The following is a 20,305-nucleotide window of genomic DNA, read 5'->3' as shown; positions in this document are numbered from 1 at the left end:
AGACAGTCATGTATGACTGATCAAGTGTGGGTTTGAGTCCTTGACCTTGCTAGCGGCACCATGCATGCATGACTCGCGGCGCTGTCCGTCACGCACTCTTTGAGCACGATACTCTCCCCCAAGCTATCTTCCATCCGTGTCCGAAAACACGATCACCAACGAGCCGTGAGCGACTGCAAAGCGACTATGTTAGTGTCGACCTCACGCCACCAAATAACCGACCATAAATGGCTGGAAAAAGGTCAGACTGAGCTTCTTCGCAGAGCGAGCAGGCGTGCACGCAGTGATTAGAGGACTCGACGATGGCGAGTACGGCAGGCAAGCGACCATTGCCGCCAGACGACGATGAGCATGATGCTCACAAGCGTATCCGCTCGAACAATGGCTCACCAGCACCGGCGCCGGCGGCCGTAAATGGCGTGTCAGACATGGAGCGTAGGAAACAAGAAGCTGCCGCGCGCATGGCCGCTGTGAAGGCGAAACTGGCCGCGTCGAGACCTAATGGAGCTGCCTCACCTGCTCAGACGAGGCCGGCGGCGGCGCCTGCGGACGATATAGAAGCTAAGAAAGCCGCAGCAGCGAAGAAGATCGCGGAGATGAAGGCGCGGATGGCTGCTCAGCGACAAGGTGCCACAGCTTCGCCTGCGCCAGTCTCTACTCCGGCCCCACCGCCCCCTTCTGCACCGAGCGAAAAGGACCAACGTATTGCGGCAGCACGTGCGCGAGCACAGCAGATGGCGGCAAGGTTGGGTACGCCCACGGCCGCTCCGTCTCCGCCGCCGAGACAGGATATTGGAAAGCAAGCCAGAGGAGGTCTAGGTATTGGGCTGCACCCGAGTTTGATTGGCGATATGGGTTCGACTGCAACAAAGGGTAAAGGCGTGCAGCAAGGCAGAGCCAACCAGCAGCGGGAGCACCTCCCAAAGATCAATCCGTACCTCGCTGAGGGTGAGGACGAGACCAAGGTGGAGCAAGAGGAAGGTTTTGATCCTACTTTAGGTGCTAGGCGTGGAGAGAGGAAGAGCCGGCAGCTCGGTTTTCACCAGAAGGGCAAGTTCATCGCTCAAGCCAACGCTCTACGCCAGCAAGCAAGGTTGGAGGAGATGAAGCGACGAATCGCAGCTGAGACACGGAAGACGGAGATTGAAGAAGCTTCCGACAAGGCCTTCCTCGTGCCGGTGCCGCCGGAAGTGGAGTGGTGGGATGAGGGCCTTGTCGACAAGATCGATACGCCAGACAGCATCATTACAGCGCTCGTGCAGCACCCCGTCATTCTACAGGCACCGCAAGACAAGTTACAGCCGGCACCGAAACCACTCATGCTCACACCTCAAGAGCAAAAGAAGCTCCGTCGCCAGAGGCGAAAGGCAGACATGCAAGAAGAACAAGCCAAGATTCGCCTGGGCCTTGTGGAGCCGCCACCGCCAAAGGTTAAGAAGAGCAATATGATGCGCGTGTTTGGCGAACAAGCCGTCAAAGACCCGACAGCCGTAGAAGCGCGCGTGAACCGAGAAATTGCCCAGCGTGCCTTCGACCATGCCAAAGCCAACGCAGACCGCCAACTCACGAAAGAAGAGCGCGCGGAGAAGCTCAAGCAACAGCAAGCAGGCGACGAAGCTAAGGGTGTCAGAATAGCTGTCTTCCGCGTTGACAATCTCAGCTCCGGCAAGCACCGGTACCAGATCGATGTCAACGCCAAGCAGAACGCGCTCACTGGCATTGTGATATTGCATCCGCAGATGAATCTCATCATCGTCGAGGGCGGCGTGCATAGCATCAATGCCTACAAGAAGCTTATGCTGAACCGTATCAAATGGAGCGAGAACACGATGCCCCTCACAAACTCCAACGCTCCCAGCACTTTCACGGGCACAAATGATGGCACGAAGGTCGGCAGTGGCGGGGAGCAGAACAAGGCCAGTCAATGGCTGAATCCGATGGATGAGCGTGGCAACTTGAAGGACCTGGGCGAGAACCGTTGTGCGCTGGTATGGGAGGGCGAGGAGCCGTTAAGGACGTTTAAGAAGTGGGGTAGTAGGGCGTGTGAGACAGATGGCGAGGCGAGGGATGTGTTGACGAGAAGTAAGATGGAGAATATGTGGACGCTGGCCAGGAGTATGAAGCTGGAATGATGATCGGCTGTATATGCTGTAGTAGTAAGTACATGAACATTGACGTGTACGAAGTGGGGAGATGCGTGCCGTTGGTTGAAGCCGTACAACCCTTTGCAATGCTGCACAAGACCCGTCATGACAAAGGCCGTCCTGGCTGACTTCTGCACACGTCATTACTAAGACTCACGACAGCACCCTCGTATCTGCCCATCAATCTCAAACGCCCTCATCTCAACCCATCAGGTGACCATTGTCACAATTTGAGGCTCCGCAAGGCGAGACAACCAAGCCCATCTATTTTTATGTCTCACCTAGCCACGCCTTTCCTTAAGGGGATGGTCGGCGGCCCCACATGGCAAAACCTTGGCCGCTTCAATTTCCGACCGCAAGCACACCTGACGCGTGCGACCAACCCAGCGCCGCTGTCGCTATGGCTGGATCCCATGTCGTCGTGGTGGCTACGGCTCCTGGGCAGTGCCAGTGCCGGAAGGAAGGTTTAGGTGAGGATGGTTGCGCAACTTCTTAAGTCTACCCACCTACCTGCATTGCACCCACACCTCTCAGAGTACGCTCGTTGTATCACGGTCTTGATGTGATTCTTTCCGGCGGTGTTATTGTAAGACTCGGCCACTGATCCGAACATACATTATATTTCGTACCTTACTTGTCATGAACTATCCTACCGCTATGCGCCACCACTCGTAGCGAACGAGGCATTACCATTGATCGCATGCGCAGCATTACACAAGTATACATACCAACCGCGGGCGGAAGGAGAACAAGCACGGGGTTCTTCAGCGGTCAGGGACAGCACCGACATAGCCGCGCAAATATGAATTCTTCATCATACTTTCGCCTACCTTCGATATTACTGCTTGCGGCATTTGCAACAGCGCAAGACCTCTACTTCACCTCACCCACTGCCAATGCCATCACGGCGCTTGGCTCACCCTTGAACTACACCGCCGGACAAGATGTGCGGGTTGCATGGTATTCGACGTTCAATGCTACCACTTTGCGGGTATGGCAGGGACCAATGGTGGATGGCAGCTACATTGGGGAGGTCTTGAGTGGTACGTCATGTTGTACGAAGCGGTCGTGGTAGATTGAATGTTGGTATACTAACGTAATGTGCTATAGCTAGCAATCCTCCTGGAGCGCAGGCGTATACCTGGAGCGCGGAGCCACCAGACAGCCAATCTTCGAGCGGGCTGTACCTTGAACTTGTCAATGATAATGACAGTACCTGCGGGAACTGCAAGGTCGACAGTCTGCCGTTCGTTGTTTCTAGACCGAGCAGTATAACGAGCTCGATCACATCCTCCAGCACGACTGCGAGTTCGACATCTTCAGCCTCGTCATCATCATCCACTTCGACTTCGACTTCGACTTCGTCAACATCGTCCCCTTCATTGACGACATCATCTATGTCGGCGAACTCAGCAGGAGCAACAACCAGCTCTTCGAGCAGCGCATCGGCATCCGCATCCACAACTGACACCACATCAAGCGCATCCTCAACATCTTCATCGACAGTCACAGCCGCAACGAACAGCGCTGCTGCTCTAAGCAACAAAGCTTCGCAGCACAACCACCAATTAGTCCTCGGCCTCGCGATAGGCCTCGGCGTAGGCATCCCACTACTGCTCCTGCTCCTCGGCTGCTGCATCTTCGCTCTCTTACGCCGCCGCCGCAAGCATAACCCTCGACGATCTACCGCAAAAGGCGACGGCGGCCCCGTCATCTCCCGTCCAACGCTTGATATAGCACGAGGGCAGCAAGACGGAGCGAGCCAGCATAGCCGACATCCGCTTCACGCACCAAACCACATCGCGGCAGCTTACTTCCCCACAACGCGATGGGGCCGACGCTCCAACGCTGCGTCTACCGCGCCGTCAACGGCGTCGTCATACCACGGACCCTTCCAGTTCGAGATCCCGCCTGGCAACCAGGACTTCGAAGCCAAGAGCGTCACCGGCGAAGTGCACGATGCCGCCTCTCATGGTTTGGCGCGTTCAAGAGCGAGCACGCCAAGCACCCAACGCACCCATTGGACGAATGGGCAGGGAGGAAGGTTGCGGAGTATTGACGAGTCTGGCGGTAGAGGCGGTTCGGATGGCGCCAGTGTGCGATCCAGTGCGAGGACGAGCCCGGATTGGCCTCTGCCTCCTGGAGCGGGACCAGGGTGGCGAGGATGAGATTCGTGCTCGGGCTTTTGCTGAGCTTTTCGTTTAGCGTTACGGCCTTTCATGACTATGCGACCACGCCATTTTGTATAGAGGGCCATCTGTCCGTAATAAGCGCAAGCTTCACCAAGGAACATTCGTACGGGTAGCAGTGCTCATCCAGCCCGCATGAACTCTCTGACGTCCCAGACGAGCACCCTCTCGTCCCATGCGCAACTCGCACACCAGCCTTCCGCACCGAACAGGCACCAGTCCACACCCATGGCAAACTCGGTATGACGATCCATCCGACCCATCTCTCTTCCGAGACCGACTCCGTTGCCACCTTGGTCAACGTTTGAGCCGTCCGTCCAAACGCGACAGCTCATGTCGTAGCTTGCGCTCAGCAAGACGTCAGAGAGATGTGGGCTCCAGCTCACCTTTCGCACGGCGTACTCGTGACCAGGAAGCAGATTCACGGGTCCAGAGGGTTGGCGCAAATCGAAGGTGCGGATCACGCCGTCCACACCTGCCGTCGCAAGGACGGAGTCGCGGTACTTGTTCCAATCGTGCGTCAAGCATTCTGTTGGGCCGAGACTGCCCGTCTTCCCTAGTCCTCCCATGCTCGGCTGCTGCACCTTTGGTGCCGCATGGATGGGTACAGCGAGCGTCATGTGATTCTGCGCACTGGCTTTCGTCCGTAGATCATACACCCTCAGATGTGAGTCGCGCGAAACGGCAGTCAGGATGTCTGGATGATGCGGCGAGAACTCAGCGCTGTACACACAACTATGCACCGGCAATGTCATCACGCTCTCCTTCCTCTCCGGCATCCAAATCTTAACCGTGCCATCCCAACTACTACTCAAAAAGCGACTCTTATCCACCAAGCCCCAATGCACGCAGAACACCTCTCGACCGTGCTCCTGCCACCCCGCAACAGGAAACTCACCCTGCACGCCGACATCGAAAAGCTTGATGCTGCCGTCGCCGCCGGCGGTGAGGATCTGGTTCTCGTGCTGCTCGGACCAGGCGGTGTCGAAGAGACAGTCTTGGGTTTCGTAGTATCTCTCGCAAACGATGCCGTTGGAGGTGAGGTTGAGGACGAAGAGGCGGCCGTTGCCGACAAGGCCGAAGTTGGCGCCGGCGGAGACGGCGAGGCGTGAGTCGAAGAAGGGGGAGTATTTCACGGCGTAGGGGTTGAAGCCGGCGGTGCGGTATTCCAGCATCCTGACCTGTATGCGATGGTGGGGTAGAGGATGGGATATAGTAGTGGATGGGGAGGTAGTGATGGTTATATCATCGTGCTACTTTGCATGCGCGAAGGATCCATCCACCACCCGCTTGTCAGATACATAAGGTAAGGTTGTTGATATTGGCTATGTATTGCATCTCGTTCTGAACAGCCAGTATGTGAGAGTATGTGAGGGGTCAATATGATCGGCCGTCAACATCATCTGGCCAGCGGTTCACAGGACTGCAGACAGCGATGTCGCTATTGCGTTCTCGCACGCGATTAAGTACAAGATTGAGTTGACTGGCGAGTATCTCTGCAGTCGTACCATTCACTTTGTTATATGAGTTTGAGCTAACTGTGACATTCCGCTCCAGGGTGTGATCTCAGGACGGGTGGAAGGATCTGCACCCCTAATCCGACGATGAGCATAGGAAGACGGCAGGCCGCAGATAGCGAAGCATAGTAAGGTATCGGGCAAAATGTTGGCGACAAGGCTTTGCCTACGCTCGAGCACACGCGCATATACCTTGCCACTGCCATTTTCTCATACTGTAGCCTTGCAGATCAGCCGACAGACACCGGTATGGCAGAACAAGCGCATCTTCGCTTCCACGCCCAGACACAGGAAAGACGATGCGCGGTTACGGACCATACAAGCCGAGCAGCAGGCCAAACAGCCTGCGAAGGAGAACGTGAAGCCGGAGTCAGTCGAGCGGGAGAAGCCTGCCGAGCCGGAGCCAACGAAGAATGACCCTCTGCTGGCAGAAGAGTCGCTCTCGAGCAAAGAGCAGCGCAAAGCCGACTGGCGCATCATCAAGGATATGTCCCAGTACATCTGGCCCAAGGATGACTTCGGCACGCGCTTCCGGGTGGGCATGAGTGTAGTACTTCTCGTTGGCGCAAAGGTCCGCTTATCCATCGATCGACACGTCTCCCATTCATTAGTGTAGCGCATGTTGATAGCTGTATGTAGGTCCTTAACGTACAAGTCCCCTTCTACTTCAAGGCCATCGTCGACGGTATGAACGTCGACTTCGCCACACTAGGCGGCACAGCCGCAACAGTAGCAGGCGTCTCCATCTTCGCCTACGGCGCCACACGCATCGGCGCCACCGTCTTCCAAGAAATCCGCAACGCCGTCTTCGCCTCCGTCGCGCAAAAGGCCATCCGTCGCGTCGCCGGCAACGTCTTCTCACACCTCCTCAACCTGGACTTAGCCTTCCACCTCTCCCGCCAAACCGGCGGTCTCTCCCGAGCCATAGACCGAGGCACGAAAGGGATCAGCTTTCTGCTAACAAGCATGGTCTTCCACATCCTTCCCACCGCTCTCGAGATCGCTCTCGTCTGCGGGATCCTGACCTACCAATTCGGCTGGCAGTTCGCCCTTATCACCGCCTCAACCATGGCGGCATATACCTGGTTCACCATCGCCACGACCGCTTGGCGAACTAAATTCCGCAAGGCTGCTAACGCGGCGGACAACAAAGGTGCAACTGTCGAGCTCGACAGTCTAATCAATTACGAGGCGGTCAAGTACTTCAACAATGAGTCGTACGAAACCAAACGGTACGACACCGCGCTGAAAGCGTACGAGGACGCGAGTATAAAGGTCGCCACGAGCCTGGCATACCTTAACATCGGACAGAACTTCATCTTCTCCGCCGCGCTGACGGGGATGATGTACATGGCTGCCGAGGGCGTGGCGGCGGGAACACTGACGGTGGGCGATCTTGTCATGGTGAACCAGCTCGTCTTTCAGCTATCCGTGCCCCTCAACTTCCTAGGTTCTGTTTACCGTGAGCTGAGGCAGAGTCTGCTGGATATGGAAACACTGTTCAACCTCCAGCGGGTCAATGTCGCTGTGAAGGAGAAGCCTGACGCCCAACCATTGCTTCTCAACCGCGGCGGCGAGATCAAGTTCGAGAATGTCAGCTTCGCGTATAACCCTGACCGACCGATCATCCGGAAGTTAAGCATGACGATTCCGGCGGGACAGAAGGTGGCCATTGTCGGTCCTTCGGGCTGTGGTAAGAGCACCATCCTCCGCTTACTCTTCCGTTTCTACGATGTGCAAGACGGACGCATTACGATCGATGGGCAGGATATCCGCGATCTGAGCTTGCAGAGTCTGAGGAAGAGTATCGGCGTTGTACCGCAGGACACTCCGTTATTCAACGATACGATCGAGCACAATATTCGTTACGGAGACATTACTGCAAGTCATGAGCAAGTCATCGCTGCAGCGAAGAGAGCGCAAGTCCACGAGATCGTGGAGAAGCTGCCTGAGGGGTACTCCACGCAAGTCGGTGAGCGCGGGATGATGATCTCAGGAGGTGAGAAGCAACGACTGGCTGTCAGCAGGCTGATACTCAAGGATCCGCCGTTGCTTTTCTTTGATGAGGCGACGAGCGCGTTGGATACGCACACGGAGCAGACGCTGTTGGGAAATATCAATAGCATATTGAAGGAGAAGAAGAGGACGTCTGTGTTTGTGGCGCATAGATTGAGGACGATCTACGACAGCGACTTGATCATTGTGCTAAAGGATGGAAATGTGGCGGAGCAGGGGAGTCATGAGCAATTGTTGGATAGGAATGGGTTGTACTCTGAGCTGTGGAACGCGCAGGAGATGCTGTTTACGGAGGAGGAGGTGGAAGGGAAGGTGGCAAAGGGTGGCGCGAACGGCAGATGAGAGACGGAATTGTAGCTGCTTTCATTCAGCTACCAGTTTGACATTTCCGCCGCGCTTCCTGCTCTTGTATATGCGGAAGTTTACCACGCAGGCGTGCACACGCCCAGCAATGCCGACTGCGTCACCCTCACACAGGCCAGCCGCCACGCGATCGCTTTGCGGGCCACCTGATATCGGCGTCCACGGTACCTTTCGACTGTTCACTATCAACCTAGCTTGTTGTCAGCATGGTGTCCGACTTCAAAGTCATTAGCCCCACGGCGCCTTACGCATTCAGGAAGCGCTCCGCCAGAGAAGCGGTCTAAAGTCTAACTGTGCCGACCCTGCGGTCTTGCGCCACACCATGGACATGTGCTGCATGTACGAGTCGTGGAGGAACCAAGTTGCCTCCCGGCGTACAAAGCGGCTGGTGGCCAAAACCTGCGTGCGGCAAGGCTTGACGATGAGCAAGTACTCGTAGACGCGGTTTCTGAGTTCTGCCGGAAGATCGAAGCAGCGAACGCGCATGCGAGCATCGCTGCGCTCAAGCATGCCGATGAGGATGTGCCGGATTGGTGGACCGGTCAAGCGGTATTCGAGGAGCTTGCGGGAGTGGATGGCCGCCCTGAGTTTCTCGTTTGAGCACTTGCTGTACTTCAGCCCAGCCAGTGGTGGAGCGATTCGGCCGATGACCGTGGGCTGGACGGTGATGGGAGTCCGCTTTCTGCGGCGGCGAGTCGGTGTGCTTTGCTCGTGGTCGCCCACGGCTGCTGTTTCGATCAAGCACTTTGTTACTGGGGGATCGTGGGCTACTGTGGTGACGAGGCTGAGCAGAAGATCGGAACTCGTGCGCACCCCGAAGGAAGGCACGACCGACTCCGTGTGACTTGGCGTTAAAGGTGAGCCGCACATCGTCTCAACCACACTGGAAGCTCGGCGGCTTGCTCGTTGGCTTTCACATGACCTCCCGAACAGCTCATAGTGAGACGGACGCAAACGATATGAGAAAAGAAGAAGAGGTGGCTCGTGATTGCCGGCACCAGCAGAAGGCGGCCAGAAGCAAACAACAACACGTTCCAGGCCTACGACATACCACACCGCAAGTAGATGTGAGCGCGGTGAAGCAGCATACTGGACTATGGCTGGTGACCACGTTGACGGATGGGTACGTGATTAGGTGATATGTAGACGATGTGGCAACACACGATCGCCCCTTTGTTAAGCAGCCCCATGCGGCTCGGCAGTGCCGTGCGAACAGCAGGGATTTCCACTATTGGTCGCGATGCGGCAACAGGAAGGTGAGCAGTATTGAGAAAGCCAGCCGAATAATGGAAGCCATGTATGTTGAGCACGGACCTCCGGACTACTTCTTTAGACAATCTAGCTTCAGGCCTACATCTTGTCGTAGAGTGCCCTGTACTCCGTGAAGCTGTACCATTCTCACAATAGAAGTTATCGCCGACATGGCTTCCAAGCTGGCGCCTTGGGTGCTTAGGACCGGATCGCGGACGCTGCGTAGTGCATCGAGACAGCAGCGGCGGAGCTTTCAAACTGCGACAGTGAGGCGGAGCGAAACGTTCGTAGTGGTATGCAGTAGAGCTTAGAGCGGAGCAAAGCGATGCGTTCATGTCTGACATTGTAAAGCACCGCGATACCCCTGACAACAATCCGTCAATACCATTCAAGTTCAATGCGCAGAATGAGAAGCTCATACAAGAGGTGCTTAGCCGGTACCCTAGCCAGTACAAGAAGGCGGCGGTGATGCCGCTGCTGGATCTTGGACAGCGACAACATGGCTTCACGAGCATCAGTGTCATGAATGAGGTGGCGAGAATACTGGAGATGCCTCCGATGCGAGTTTACGAAGTCGCCACTTTCTACACGATGTACAATCGCAACCCGGTTGGCAGATTCCACGTGCAGTGCTGCACGACGGTAAGCTCATTGCGCAGAATGGCGGGACATCGAGAACCCACGGGTGCTGACGGTAGGTGATAGACACCTTGCCAACTTCGAGGCAGCGACAGCATCATGAAGGCTATTGAAGAGCAGCTCGGCATCCACCACGGTGAGACCACCCCAGACAACATGTTCACCTTCACCGAGGTCGAATGCCTCGGCGCGTGCGCCAACGCTCCCATGGTCCAAATCAACGACGACTACTACGAAGACCTCACGGCAGAGACAACCAAGTCCCTCCTTCAAGCGCTGAAGGAGGCCGCGGAGAAGACTGGTGCCGGCGGCATGGCGCCCGGCCTGGCTGGCTCAGCCGGCAAGGATGATGTTTCTGGAGAGTCCTCCGGAAGACCCGTGAAGCAGGGTGGCGAAGGCTACTCGGCACAAGGCGCAAGTCTCCCTGCGCCTGGCCCCTTGAGCAAGCGGATTTCGTGCGAGCCGGCTCATGGCCTTACGAGCTTGACGGGTGAGCCCTGGACTGCTGAGCAGGTGTTCCGAAAGGACGGCGCATTGTAGATGTGTACATACCGTTGTACTATAGGGTGTATCGAGGTCGGTCCAGGCCGTCACATCGAGCTTGACCACTGAACTATCAGGCTGGTGTGCAAGCAGAGCTCACGTGGATAAAAGGCCAGCTGAATCGTTCTTGGGGACTCCGATGCCTACCTGCAGCTCCTCTCCTCATTTGTCCACCCTCAAGCTAGGTCGCACCCTTCCTGTTCACTACACTTCGACCCAACCTGCGGTCACCTGGCGTTTCTCAATTCTTTGCAGTCATCAGCCTCAATTTCCTTGCACTGTCATCTATGCACAACCACATTAAAAGCTTAGACAGCGAACTACTAGAGATTGTCGAACAGTGAAGACAACATAGACTTCAACATGGTCTACAACATATCTACGTGGCCATTATGGCGCTCATCAGAGCCACTGCGCTACCTACTCCCCTGCCGCAGAGCGAGCGAGGTAACGACAGTGAGCCCAACGCTCGCAATGGACACCCGTATCAACTGACTGCTCGATGTAGGCATCATCGGCAACCTGAGCGACACGACGATACAGTATCTGCAAGCTGTGAAAATCCTCTCGTCCTTCTTGGGTGGACTCTCGCAGGTGTCGCCGTGGATCCTAACGAGCTCGACCAACGTTGCTAAAACACAAGCGGCACGAACAACAACCGCTGGGAAGCCGCAGACGTGCACGCCTTCCTCATTCTTCAGCCGAGTTGCAACACCTTTGCAACCACCCTTGATCCGACCTCCCGCCGCACACGCATATCAAATTCAAGCTCTCACCAGCCTTTTCTTAACTCAAGTTCAGAATGCTTTTCAGCAGAGGATACTACTATGTGGGCTTACCTGTGCAATCACATTCAACGGATAGCGCTTGATGCCCTCAATCTAAACGACAAACCAGTCATTAACGCAACATGGGTGCGGCGGCTGGGCTGCATCTTCCGCCAAGACCATATGGGCTCCCACCGCCGCTGTGATCCCGCTCAATGTTTCTCAAGTCTACCGCAATACAGTCAGCTCTCTATATGCCATCCTAATCGAGGCGAGGGCACAGTCGCACTCAGACGTGACGACCTACTGCGCCGACCAAGCACAACGTGTGGCAAGTCTGAATACGTTGATGGGTGAAGCAGAGTGAGTCACATCACCAGTAGCGTCTCCCCTGATTGACTGGCTACTAGAAGCCCAATGGTTTGCTTGTGAAGAGCACCATCTGCGACATTGCCGCAGGTACAGGACCGCTAAGTACTGAACTGGTTACCGCGAGCATGCGGAGCTTTCCTACCAAGGTGTTCGCTAAGTCTTGCGGAATCTTGCTATTACGCCTGACTACCTTCTTCGGCTGGAAGGGAACTTGGACATTGAGGCGATGGATGCAGTCGGTATGGGTGGTCAAGCATTTTATTACCGGGTGGCTATTGCGGTTGGGTTCGCCTGAGCGCAAATAGGTGAAAGGCGGTTATAGAAACGATACATATCCAAGAGTGGCTCGTAAGGCTCGCAATGAGGGAGGGGGTTTTCTAGACTCAATTTCAGGTGAGCTATCTTCGATATTACCAGTTTGAGGGATCTTTATCAAGTTCTGTCAATGTGATCAATCAAAATGTGGCATGCTTTCCATCAATCAGGCTTAGTTGCCCGAATCTCATATTGTCCAGCACCTCTTCTTCAGGGCGTTTGCACCTACTCCAATAGATGCAAACCACGATATCGAAGCAGGCTACCGTTGGCGGTCTGCGGCAGGTATGTAGCTCGTCAGCTGGTACAAATCTGCTACCTTTCCTGTACAACACAAGAACTCTTCAGACTCGAGCGTACTCCGAACGCACTCATGGCGCGCAAGATGGACTTGCAAAGCGTCGCAGCGATTTTGACGAGCCGGGAAGTACTGGAGAGTTACGAAGACAGACAAGAAGGCAAAGGCTAGGGCAACGAACTGTGGCGCGGCCGCGGCCGGCCGGTTTAGGAAATGTTGAAGTAAGCTCGACGAATGGATCACGGTCAGCCAGACAGGGCAGAACGGCGGGTAGGACTGTAGATGTGCCATTCGAGCATGCCGCCGACGACGCCGAAGTTGGGCTGGGTCCCATGAAGTCAACGATCACACCGCGGGAACAGAAAGCCTTCGAGAAGCTCTTCAGCATGAAGCGCAACCAGCCCACCGAAAGCCCCGTCAAACGCAAGTCTTCTTCGATGGACAAGAACAACTCTCCAAACGCGATCGTCAAGTCCGCAGTGACCGGACACAAGCGTAGAGAGCGTTCCACACCCGAGTTTCCTGCCTCTCTGCGACCCATGGCGGAAGAAGCGCGCGTACGAGAACAAGCAGCTCGAGATGCTCGCCAAGGAATCGCGGACGCAAATCATGATGGAGCGATCGAGTCCATGTACGACCACACCAAAGCCATAATGGAAGCCGCGAGGACGGACTTCTACCTTTGGAAACGGCTCAAAGAGCACGTGCTGGATCGCGCGGCGGCGCTCGAGCTGGATCCTATGACGACGGAGTATCAGCAAGACGCCGTTAAAACATGGCAACGTCTTCAGCGTCGGTTGGAGTACGCTCTTCCCACGGTTTCGGCGGCGCAGAAAACTTCGTCCGATCTAACTTTCATGACTGCCAACCTCCCAGGTCTGCTCCTGCACTTCATCGACCTCATGCGAACACGCTTTCCCGCCTCACTACTAGCCCTCAATGTGCTGCCCTCGCTCAAGAAGCTTGGCCCATCCGTCTTCGCGCTCGGCGCGTCTACGGCGCTCTATAACGCTCATATGCGGCAACTGTATGAGAAGTACCCGCTCAACGTCCCTGCCATTGTCGAAGTCCTGACGGAGATGGATCGAGAGGTCTACGCTTTTGACGATGAGACGCTGGAAATTGTTGAGGATGTCATTGCGGAGGGGACGAGATGTAGGGAGGGGCATGCGGGGCCCGCGCTGCGAGTGGTGTATCATGCTGATACGATGGTGAGGGCGGGGAGGCATTTGTTGAAGTGGAGGGAGGTTATGCAGCAGAGACGGGAGGAGGAGGCCCTGAGGGTTGCGAGGGAGATGTATGCTGAGGCGGAAGCTTCGGGAGAGATGGAGGATGTTGGTGTGCATCGTCGAAGACCCGTGCAGAACGACGCGTTGGGCGTTCGCATGCTGGCTGGGCTGTAGCCGAACGCCCTGCTGTTCGTGAAGCACGCTCCACATCGCAAGACACTTTTCGAAGGACTGTTACTACATCTAAGTGTGAGTGTGCGCGTACGTTTATCGCTTGTGAATACCGAAGTATCCTACTGAGAGAAGTAACCCGCTGCTAGCAAAGTTGATTGTAAACTCGTGACTCGTCGTGCTGCTTCCTGCCAGGAAGGGCTATCAGCGCCCTTGCGCGCAGAAAGCAAAGCAGGCGACAAGGTCTCAAACTTCGATCAGGCCGTTCAGCCCAGTACGACACCTTGCCGCACGCACGCACCGCCACGCCTCAGGTCGTTACCTCAAGCTGTTACCTCAAGCTACCCACCCGTCGCAGGTGTACACCCGGCGAATGTGATGGAAGTAGCAGTTGCGGAGGGTATAGACATCGTGGTTGCCGTGATGCTTCTTGCACTTCCAATTTCGAGCACGGTCGTCATAGATGCATTCGTCGTAGGTATGCGGAAGCACTGCCTTGTCTGCAACCAACCTTGGGAGAGCGGCGGGCGTTGCGAGAGGGTTGAAGGTGAAGGAGGTGCTGGTGCTAAGTACGGTTATTATCGTGACGAGGGGGTCGGAGGTCGCCGTTACCCTCGTGGTATGCGTGGCCGTGACGGTACGCTTCGCAGTTATCGGTAGCGTCTCAGGCGCGGCGATCTGCTTATCGGCTGCCTCCTCGGTGTTGGGACCCAGGGTCTCCTTCGCAGCCACCGAAGGGTCCTGCATCGGGTCTGTCTCGTGTTGAGGAGTTCGAGCACCGATCGGTGAGCCGTCCGTGTCGTGCGGGATATCGTAGACGGTGTTTGAGTCCAGCTCTTCTTTATTGCCCGTAGATAGGGGAACGAAATTTGGCAAAAAGTCCTGTGCGAAAGGAGTATGCTTGGCTGGCAGTATAAGATCTCGCGGGTGTCTGCGAGGATGCAGGACAGGGCCTGGACCGAAGATGATTGGGTCCACAACATTCGGCTCGTCACTGACAGGAGTGGGAGCTGATGTGCGCTTGGCGAGAGATGAAACAGAAGTGACAAGGCTGGTAGTGTGTCCGTTGGCGTACGCGTCTGTAATGGTAGTCTGCTGTCCGTCATCCTCCGCGGTTGTCCGCTCGTCTGGGAGCCGGCTGAGATCAGGGGCCTGCTTGGAAGGGTCATCATCGCTGTCGGCCGTGATGCTCACGGTCCGAAGGCCAACAAGATCGATCTCTGAGACATTGCCTTTCGGGTTGACCTTGACACCCTCGACCACTATGGCGGTAGCGCTACCCGAGCCGTGAGCAGAGTCGCGAACTGCTGGGATTACTCTCTGGCGTAGAGTTAGTGACTGACCGGCCTCGTCCATGCCGATGGCGTCGATGGTGGTTGTGCTGAGGTCACCGTATTCGACTCCTGTAACGTCGCCTTGCGGGTTGACATTGATGGCCTCGTATGTGAGCTCCGCAGCATTGCCCTTGATGTGCTCAGAGGTTGCGATGCTGGCCATGGCGGCAAACGCCAGGCCAGCTGCAGAGTAATAGCGCATAGCGACTATTCGGTGTGAGGATTCTTGTCACTGCGGTATCGATAATTGTACTGGAGTTAAGATGCTAAGAGCTTGGAGTGTTTAATTGTAGTATTGTTGACCATGGGAAAAGCGAACGGAAAGCAGAACGTAGCGAGCCGGAAAGGAAGAAGCAGTACTTGCCTGTGCGGCATGATGCTTGCCGTAATCCCATTAAAGGGTGTAAGTGGAAAGCATCCGCTAACATTCTGCACCGTGGTTCCCCGACGATGTGCTTGAAGCTGTTCTGGGCGCTCATGTGTTGTCGGAAGGTGCGCTCACGTTTCGCTCATTCCCTCAGCAGGCAGAGCTGGTGTGTTAACATTCCCTTTGTACCCTTCCGCCCACGGCGGCTTCCCATCCTCATCAAACTCTCCCCATACGAAGTATGTGCACCCTTTTTGGCCGGGTGTATATCCGGAGTGGCACATCCACATATATCGGCCTCGCGTAGCTGCTCGCTTCTGTACACATCGCAGTACAGTGGGCACACCGCACTTGCATTTTGGCGTATACTTCGGATGCAAATATTCTTTGTAGCACCTATAGGTCACGTTCAGCCGCTTGTTGCCTGCTAGAGGGTGCGGATCGATTGTTTGCGCAGGTGCGACGGCATGTTTCCACTCTTCCTGCATCTCGGCGTGCATGACGAGTAAGCTGTTGTGCGGGAGATGGATGGCAATCTGGCCTTGCGTGTCTGCAGACGAGCCATCCTGCGCTTGCGGCACGATCTTTCGTACGCGAAACTCGCGCGCTACGCCCAACGACAAACTACCAATGACTGCTCGTGGCCCCAAGTAGGTCAGCTGGTCTGAGTGGTAGCCTACACTCTCTCGGGCTCCATCGTAGCAATTTACGAAGGATGCATTAGGCTTCCACTCATCCGGAGACTGGAATTTGAGCTTTACACCGTCTGACGTGGAGCCATGTACGCGACGCTGTATCTCGTCGTTGACGGCATCACGCACACGAGCAGACACCTTCAGCATCTCCGGCGTCGTCTGAGCTACATCCGGAACGTAGCTCCCGTTGTACACGTAAGCCGTCTTCTGCGTCTGCAGTTCTTCCAGGCTATCAACATAGAAGCGCATGGTATGCGGTGACTCTACCGTCTTGTCAAACAGCTGAAATGTCTCCTTCCTGAACCTCGGCGCCTCGACAAGAAGCTCCTTCAGTAGCGCGTCTGCCTCTGCTTGGGGGAGGAAGTTGTGGATGATTGAGCATGGCGTGTGCGCCTCCACATCTTCGGGCGCATAGAGGTGCAGCGTCTTCCCTTTCTTCGTAAGCGCCTTTTTCGTGCCGACCTTCACCGCCTCGTCGCTGCTCGGTCTGGCAAAGCTAGACAGCGAAGATTGGTAGCCATTCGCAGCTGGCGGCTTGCGCGGTGAATCCATCATTGCGGGTAACGCCAGTGCGGAGGAGGCTCGCTCCACCGAGCCATCATAGGCCAGCAGATAGTCCAGGAGGATCTCTTGGCTACGGTCTAGGTGTAGAGAGGCCAGTATCGCAAGTTTGAAGTCTGTCGACTCGCCCTCGGCCGCTTCACCCAGCGTCTGCTCTTTGACGGGCTCGGCCTCCGATGAGAGCCTTTGCCTTTTTCGTGATACAAACACCTCCATCGCTTCTTTTCACCACGCGCGGTGCCAGCATATCGTCTGCTTCGATGTACGATCTGTGGTAATGGCGTTGATCGAAGCTTTGAGCTGATGAGCAGCGTGAATCACTCGAAGCGCCGCACCCCAGCGCCACGAGCTGAGTCACATACCGTACAACTCACTAACTATCCTCACCACATGACAAACAAGGTGTCGATTGCACGATCGACAGTATGGCTGAGGCCATGAACGATATACTGGTACAGCCCAAGCATACCATTATCGAGACAGAAAGACTTCGTCTAAGGACTTTCTACGTCTCGGACGCGGAAGCTCTGCTGCCACTCCTCACGGATCCTAAGATCATGCAATGGACTGGGAATCGAGCACTTCAATGGAACAAAGCCCAAGCTGAGCGCTGGACCAGTGATCGTGCTCTGGGTGCCGACGTCTTTAACTTCGTGATCGAACTTCGCCCTCCCAAAACTCGCGGTCACATTGACCGCAATACTACGCCCAAGATCATAGGGGTAATAGGTTCGTTCCACTGGCCATCAGTAGGGTATCTCATACGGACAGGTATTCTGCCTTCCATAATGATTTAACTGGCAAGCGAGCTTAGGTAAGTGATAACCTCCTCTTTCACGTAGATCATGCCGGGAAAGGCTACGCCACAGAAGCTCTACGTGCTCTGATACCGGCTTTCTTCGCTCGTATGCCTCCAGCCAGCTCCACCTCAGACTCCACCTCGTGCGCCGGCTTCGACCATATCGAAGCCAGCACAGATTCCGAAAATTTCGCCTCTCAGCGCGTTCTGCTCAAGTCTCGCTTCACGCGTTCCGAGACGATCCTGCAGAATTTCGAGAACCCTACTATGGGTCTCAGAGATACGGTTGTCTATAGGCTAGCGAGGCCAGGCTTCACGTTGCAACAGCTGGGTCTGCTGCATGGCGCTGAGAGTGAAGAGGAAGAGGCTGCCTTCAAGCCGCCCATAGAGTAGTTTTTGTCCGTCAACTAAACTTATACGTTCTATCAGGCTGCCTTTGTGTCGACCTGACGAGGGCTCCTGGCATGTAAATGATACTGGGCACGAGTTCTGCTTTCCTCATGTAAGCAGGCCAACGGATTCGCCTTGGCCGTTAAACTACGCTCATCAACACCAAACGATCCTGTGCTGGGCCCAAGTGAACCGCGAATGCTACTGGCATTGTTGGTCCTGGAAAGAGTTAAATTAGAGCTGAGATCCAACACCGATGCTGCCCGTGGTAACGTGAGCTCCGTCTCCCATGCCTATTAGCACTATCAACCTTCCACATTTGGCGCCTGGCGACCTAGAACTTCGCGGTCACCTTCCAGCCCACGAGTCTGATTCGCGCCATCACGAGCACACATGCACTATACAGGCGGTCAGCAAACGAATGTTATGATGGAAGACCAGACAGCTTACCCAGCGAAAGTCATGACACCTGCAAAGGCTTGTAGCCCAGTCCACTTGCCATCCCACCTCTGTAAGATAGCGCCACCGATCGGATTGCTGATCAAGGCCGCAATGGCGATGATGGCGAACAACGAGCCAGTTCTAACGCCTATCTGGCGAACGTCAGATATCTGTGCAATTAGAGACGGAGCCAGCGAAACGAAACTGAAGTGTACTGTCAGCCGGTTTAGGTCTTTTCTGATGGGGAACATGGCGGACGCACGCCCCGCTACCGAAACCGTATAGAGCACTGAACACGATTATAGGTGCATTTCCAGTTGAAGGGATCCACATCGCTAGGACCAGGATTGCGGTGAAGCTGCGACACGCTGTCAGCATGATCTTCAGCGCTTCTGGCATTCTCGAAACGTACAAGCACATGATAATCATCATGTTGAACCTTCCGAGCTTGTCCGCGAAATACCCCGGCAGCGTTCGTCCAAAGAGGCTGGCAGCGTTGAGAATGGCTGGCAGATACTGGGCCAGACTCTCACGCATGCCGTACGATGTGGCCTCGAGGATGATGTAATTGATGGGCAAAAACATGCCAAGGAAGAATAAGAAGCAGCCGAGGGTGACAAGGTCGAACGGTAGTTCCGCAAGAGGTGCCAAGAAGTCGACGAGCTTCCACGGCTTCTTTACAGGTGGGATGCGCGAGGTGATTGTGAGGTTCGCGATGATCATCAGGGACAGTATCAAGAAGGCAGCAATGCGCATGGACCTGCAAGATAAGGTCAGTACTGTCTCTATCCGCTAGGCATATGTTCACTCACCAGCCGAAGCCGACCTCGTAGATCAGCCTCTGGACCATGATAGGAAAGATGACACCCCCAAGCGAGCTGCCTGCCGCCATGATGCCGAAAGCCGCACCACGCTTCTGAAAGAACCATGTGGTGATGCTGTTGGATAGCTATTAGCGATACCGGATGCAGCGTTGAAGATTGAGGGCCAGTACGCTTACTTACGTGCTCATAGCAGGGTAGAATATCGCGCTAGCTCCGATGGGTGAGCATATACCCTGCGCCAGAATGAACTGGTAGTATTCTGTAGCGAGCGATGTCATCATCAAACCAAAGACGTGCAGAAAGGTGCCAACGATGAGCAGCCATCGAGGTCCATACTAAGTTTACCGGTTACGATGTTTAGCGAAGCCTCGTCCAGATGGGTTAACTCTACTCGTTAGTAAACTTACGTTGTCGTAGAGCTTGCCGATGATTGGACCTCCGGCGAACATGAAGAAGGTCTCCAGTGAGGACACCCAGGACACCGTGCTCGGGCTATACTCCGCCAACTGGTGCGTTTGGTAGTAGTTCTGAAACACACCGATAGTGTTGATCCAGCCGAATGAACAAAACAGTACGCAGAAGCCTCCGAGCACGCACAGCCATGCCTTCGCTCCACCGTCCGGGTTCTGTCGAGGGTCAAATGCTCCTGGAGGTGGGCCGTTCTGTGGTTCGGCGGCAGCACCCTTCTCAAGGTCATTTAGCTGCTCCTGGCCCACGTCGGGGAGTATCCTGGCTTCTGTCCGACTGTGAACGGGGTCAGGCGCCTTCTCGGGTCCCTGAAGAGCAGTACTCTCAGGTTTGTCCTTGAGCGAAGAGGTCCACGTGGAAAGGTTTGAAGGCATTGTGGTAAGGTACATACGGAAGCGGAACGTGTGCGAAACAACGTCCTGCTTCGCAATCCTGCCGATAGACAGATCTTGATGAGGGAGAAACCATCGAAAGAGAGGAATGTCTTCAAGTAAGACTTGTACTGTACCTGTACTATAGAAGGTCGACAATCGGACTTTCGGTTGGCGAAAACCCGTGCGACCCCGTTGGCGCCGAACCACTTCCAACGAGCTACGAAAGTACTCCTACGTT

General features: G+C 55.3%; 11 protein-coding genes across 11 annotated transcripts; 6 read left to right on the top strand and 5 right to left on the bottom strand.

Annotated features, from left to right (window-relative positions):
• The first annotated feature begins 113 nt into the window (after nt 1-113).
• Nucleotides 114-2,282, top strand: BAUCODRAFT_34450 (uncharacterized protein). Its single transcript, XM_007678596.1, has one exon. The coding sequence runs from the start codon at nt 303-305 to the stop codon at nt 2,130-2,132; it is 1,830 nt and encodes a 609-aa protein (XP_007676786.1). The 5' UTR covers nt 114-302; the 3' UTR covers nt 2,133-2,282.
• Nucleotides 2,283-2,729: 447 nt separating this feature from the next.
• On the top strand, nt 2,730-4,384 carry BAUCODRAFT_498908 (uncharacterized protein). The gene is made up of 2 exons (XM_007678913.1): nt 2,730-3,187; nt 3,255-4,384. Exons 1-2 carry the CDS (start codon nt 2,845-2,847, stop codon nt 4,310-4,312), a joined length of 1,401 nt encoding a protein of 466 aa, XP_007677103.1. The 5' UTR covers nt 2,730-2,844; the 3' UTR covers nt 4,313-4,384.
• On the bottom strand, nt 4,385-5,805 carry BAUCODRAFT_498909 (uncharacterized protein). Its single transcript, XM_007678912.1, has one exon. The coding sequence runs from the start codon at nt 5,506-5,508 to the stop codon at nt 4,456-4,458; it is 1,053 nt and encodes a 350-aa protein (XP_007677102.1). The 5' UTR covers nt 5,509-5,805; the 3' UTR covers nt 4,385-4,455.
• Nucleotides 5,806-5,995: 190 nt separating this feature from the next.
• BAUCODRAFT_122979 (uncharacterized protein) lies at nt 5,996-8,208 on the top strand (the record flags this gene model as incomplete). The annotated part of the gene is made up of 2 exons (XM_007678911.1): nt 5,996-6,421; nt 6,490-8,208. The coding sequence occupies 2 exons, from the start codon at nt 5,996-5,998 to the stop codon at nt 8,206-8,208; spliced, it is 2,145 nt and encodes a 714-aa protein (XP_007677101.1).
• A 103-nt stretch (nt 8,209-8,311) lies between these two features.
• BAUCODRAFT_499009 (uncharacterized protein) lies at nt 8,312-9,211 on the bottom strand. Its single transcript, XM_007678910.1, has 2 exons — nt 8,478-9,211; nt 8,312-8,411 (listed from the first exon to the last, which is right to left on the bottom strand). The coding sequence occupies exon 1, from the start codon at nt 9,097-9,099 to the stop codon at nt 8,482-8,484; it is 618 nt and encodes a 205-aa protein (XP_007677100.1). The 5' UTR covers nt 9,100-9,211; the 3' UTR covers nt 8,312-8,411; nt 8,478-8,481.
• A 164-nt stretch (nt 9,212-9,375) lies between these two features.
• On the top strand, nt 9,376-10,781 carry BAUCODRAFT_498931 (uncharacterized protein). Its single transcript, XM_007678909.1, has 3 exons — nt 9,376-9,773; nt 9,832-10,122; nt 10,186-10,781. The coding sequence occupies exons 1-3, from the start codon at nt 9,651-9,653 to the stop codon at nt 10,657-10,659; spliced, it is 888 nt and encodes a 295-aa protein (XP_007677099.1). The 5' UTR covers nt 9,376-9,650; the 3' UTR covers nt 10,660-10,781.
• Nucleotides 10,782-11,054: 273 nt separating this feature from the next.
• BAUCODRAFT_148564 (uncharacterized protein) lies at nt 11,055-11,526 on the top strand (the record flags this gene model as incomplete). Its single annotated transcript, XM_007678908.1, has 2 exons — nt 11,055-11,118; nt 11,171-11,526. The coding sequence occupies 2 exons, from the start codon at nt 11,055-11,057 to the stop codon at nt 11,524-11,526; spliced, it is 420 nt and encodes a 139-aa protein (XP_007677098.1).
• Nucleotides 11,527-12,746: 1,220 nt separating this feature from the next.
• BAUCODRAFT_148563 (uncharacterized protein) lies at nt 12,747-13,817 on the top strand (the record flags this gene model as incomplete). Its single annotated transcript, XM_007678907.1, has 1 exon — nt 12,747-13,817. One exon carries the CDS (start codon nt 12,747-12,749, stop codon nt 13,815-13,817), a length of 1,071 nt encoding a protein of 356 aa, XP_007677097.1.
• Nucleotides 13,818-14,150: 333 nt separating this feature from the next.
• Nucleotides 14,151-15,311, bottom strand: BAUCODRAFT_24702 (uncharacterized protein; the record flags this gene model as incomplete). Its single annotated transcript, XM_007678542.1, has 1 exon — nt 14,151-15,311. One exon carries the CDS (start codon nt 15,309-15,311, stop codon nt 14,151-14,153), a length of 1,161 nt encoding a protein of 386 aa, XP_007676732.1.
• A 187-nt stretch (nt 15,312-15,498) lies between these two features.
• Nucleotides 15,499-17,367, bottom strand: BAUCODRAFT_498823 (uncharacterized protein). Its single transcript, XM_007678906.1, has 2 exons — nt 17,134-17,367; nt 15,499-17,064 (listed from the first exon to the last, which is right to left on the bottom strand). The coding sequence occupies exon 2, from the start codon at nt 16,985-16,987 to the stop codon at nt 15,647-15,649; it is 1,341 nt and encodes a 446-aa protein (XP_007677096.1). The 5' UTR covers nt 16,988-17,064; nt 17,134-17,367; the 3' UTR covers nt 15,499-15,646.
• Nucleotides 17,368-18,294: 927 nt separating this feature from the next.
• BAUCODRAFT_131489 (uncharacterized protein) lies at nt 18,295-20,110 on the bottom strand (the record flags this gene model as incomplete). Its single annotated transcript, XM_007678905.1, has 7 exons — nt 19,633-20,110; nt 19,406-19,560; nt 19,214-19,339; nt 18,814-19,161; nt 18,664-18,759; nt 18,411-18,605; nt 18,295-18,358 (listed from the first exon to the last, which is right to left on the bottom strand). The coding sequence occupies exons 1-7, from the start codon at nt 20,080-20,082 to the stop codon at nt 18,295-18,297; spliced, it is 1,434 nt and encodes a 477-aa protein (XP_007677095.1). The 5' UTR covers nt 20,083-20,110.
• Between the last annotated feature and the right edge of the window lie 195 nt (nt 20,111-20,305).

This window comes from Baudoinia panamericana (assembly GCF_000338955.1).
Source record: "Baudoinia panamericana UAMH 10762 unplaced genomic scaffold BAUCOscaffold_7, whole genome shotgun sequence".
Lineage (NCBI taxonomy): Eukaryota > Fungi > Ascomycota > Dothideomycetes > Mycosphaerellales > Teratosphaeriaceae > Baudoinia > Baudoinia panamericana.
This window is presented reverse-complemented; position numbering and strand designations above follow the sequence as displayed.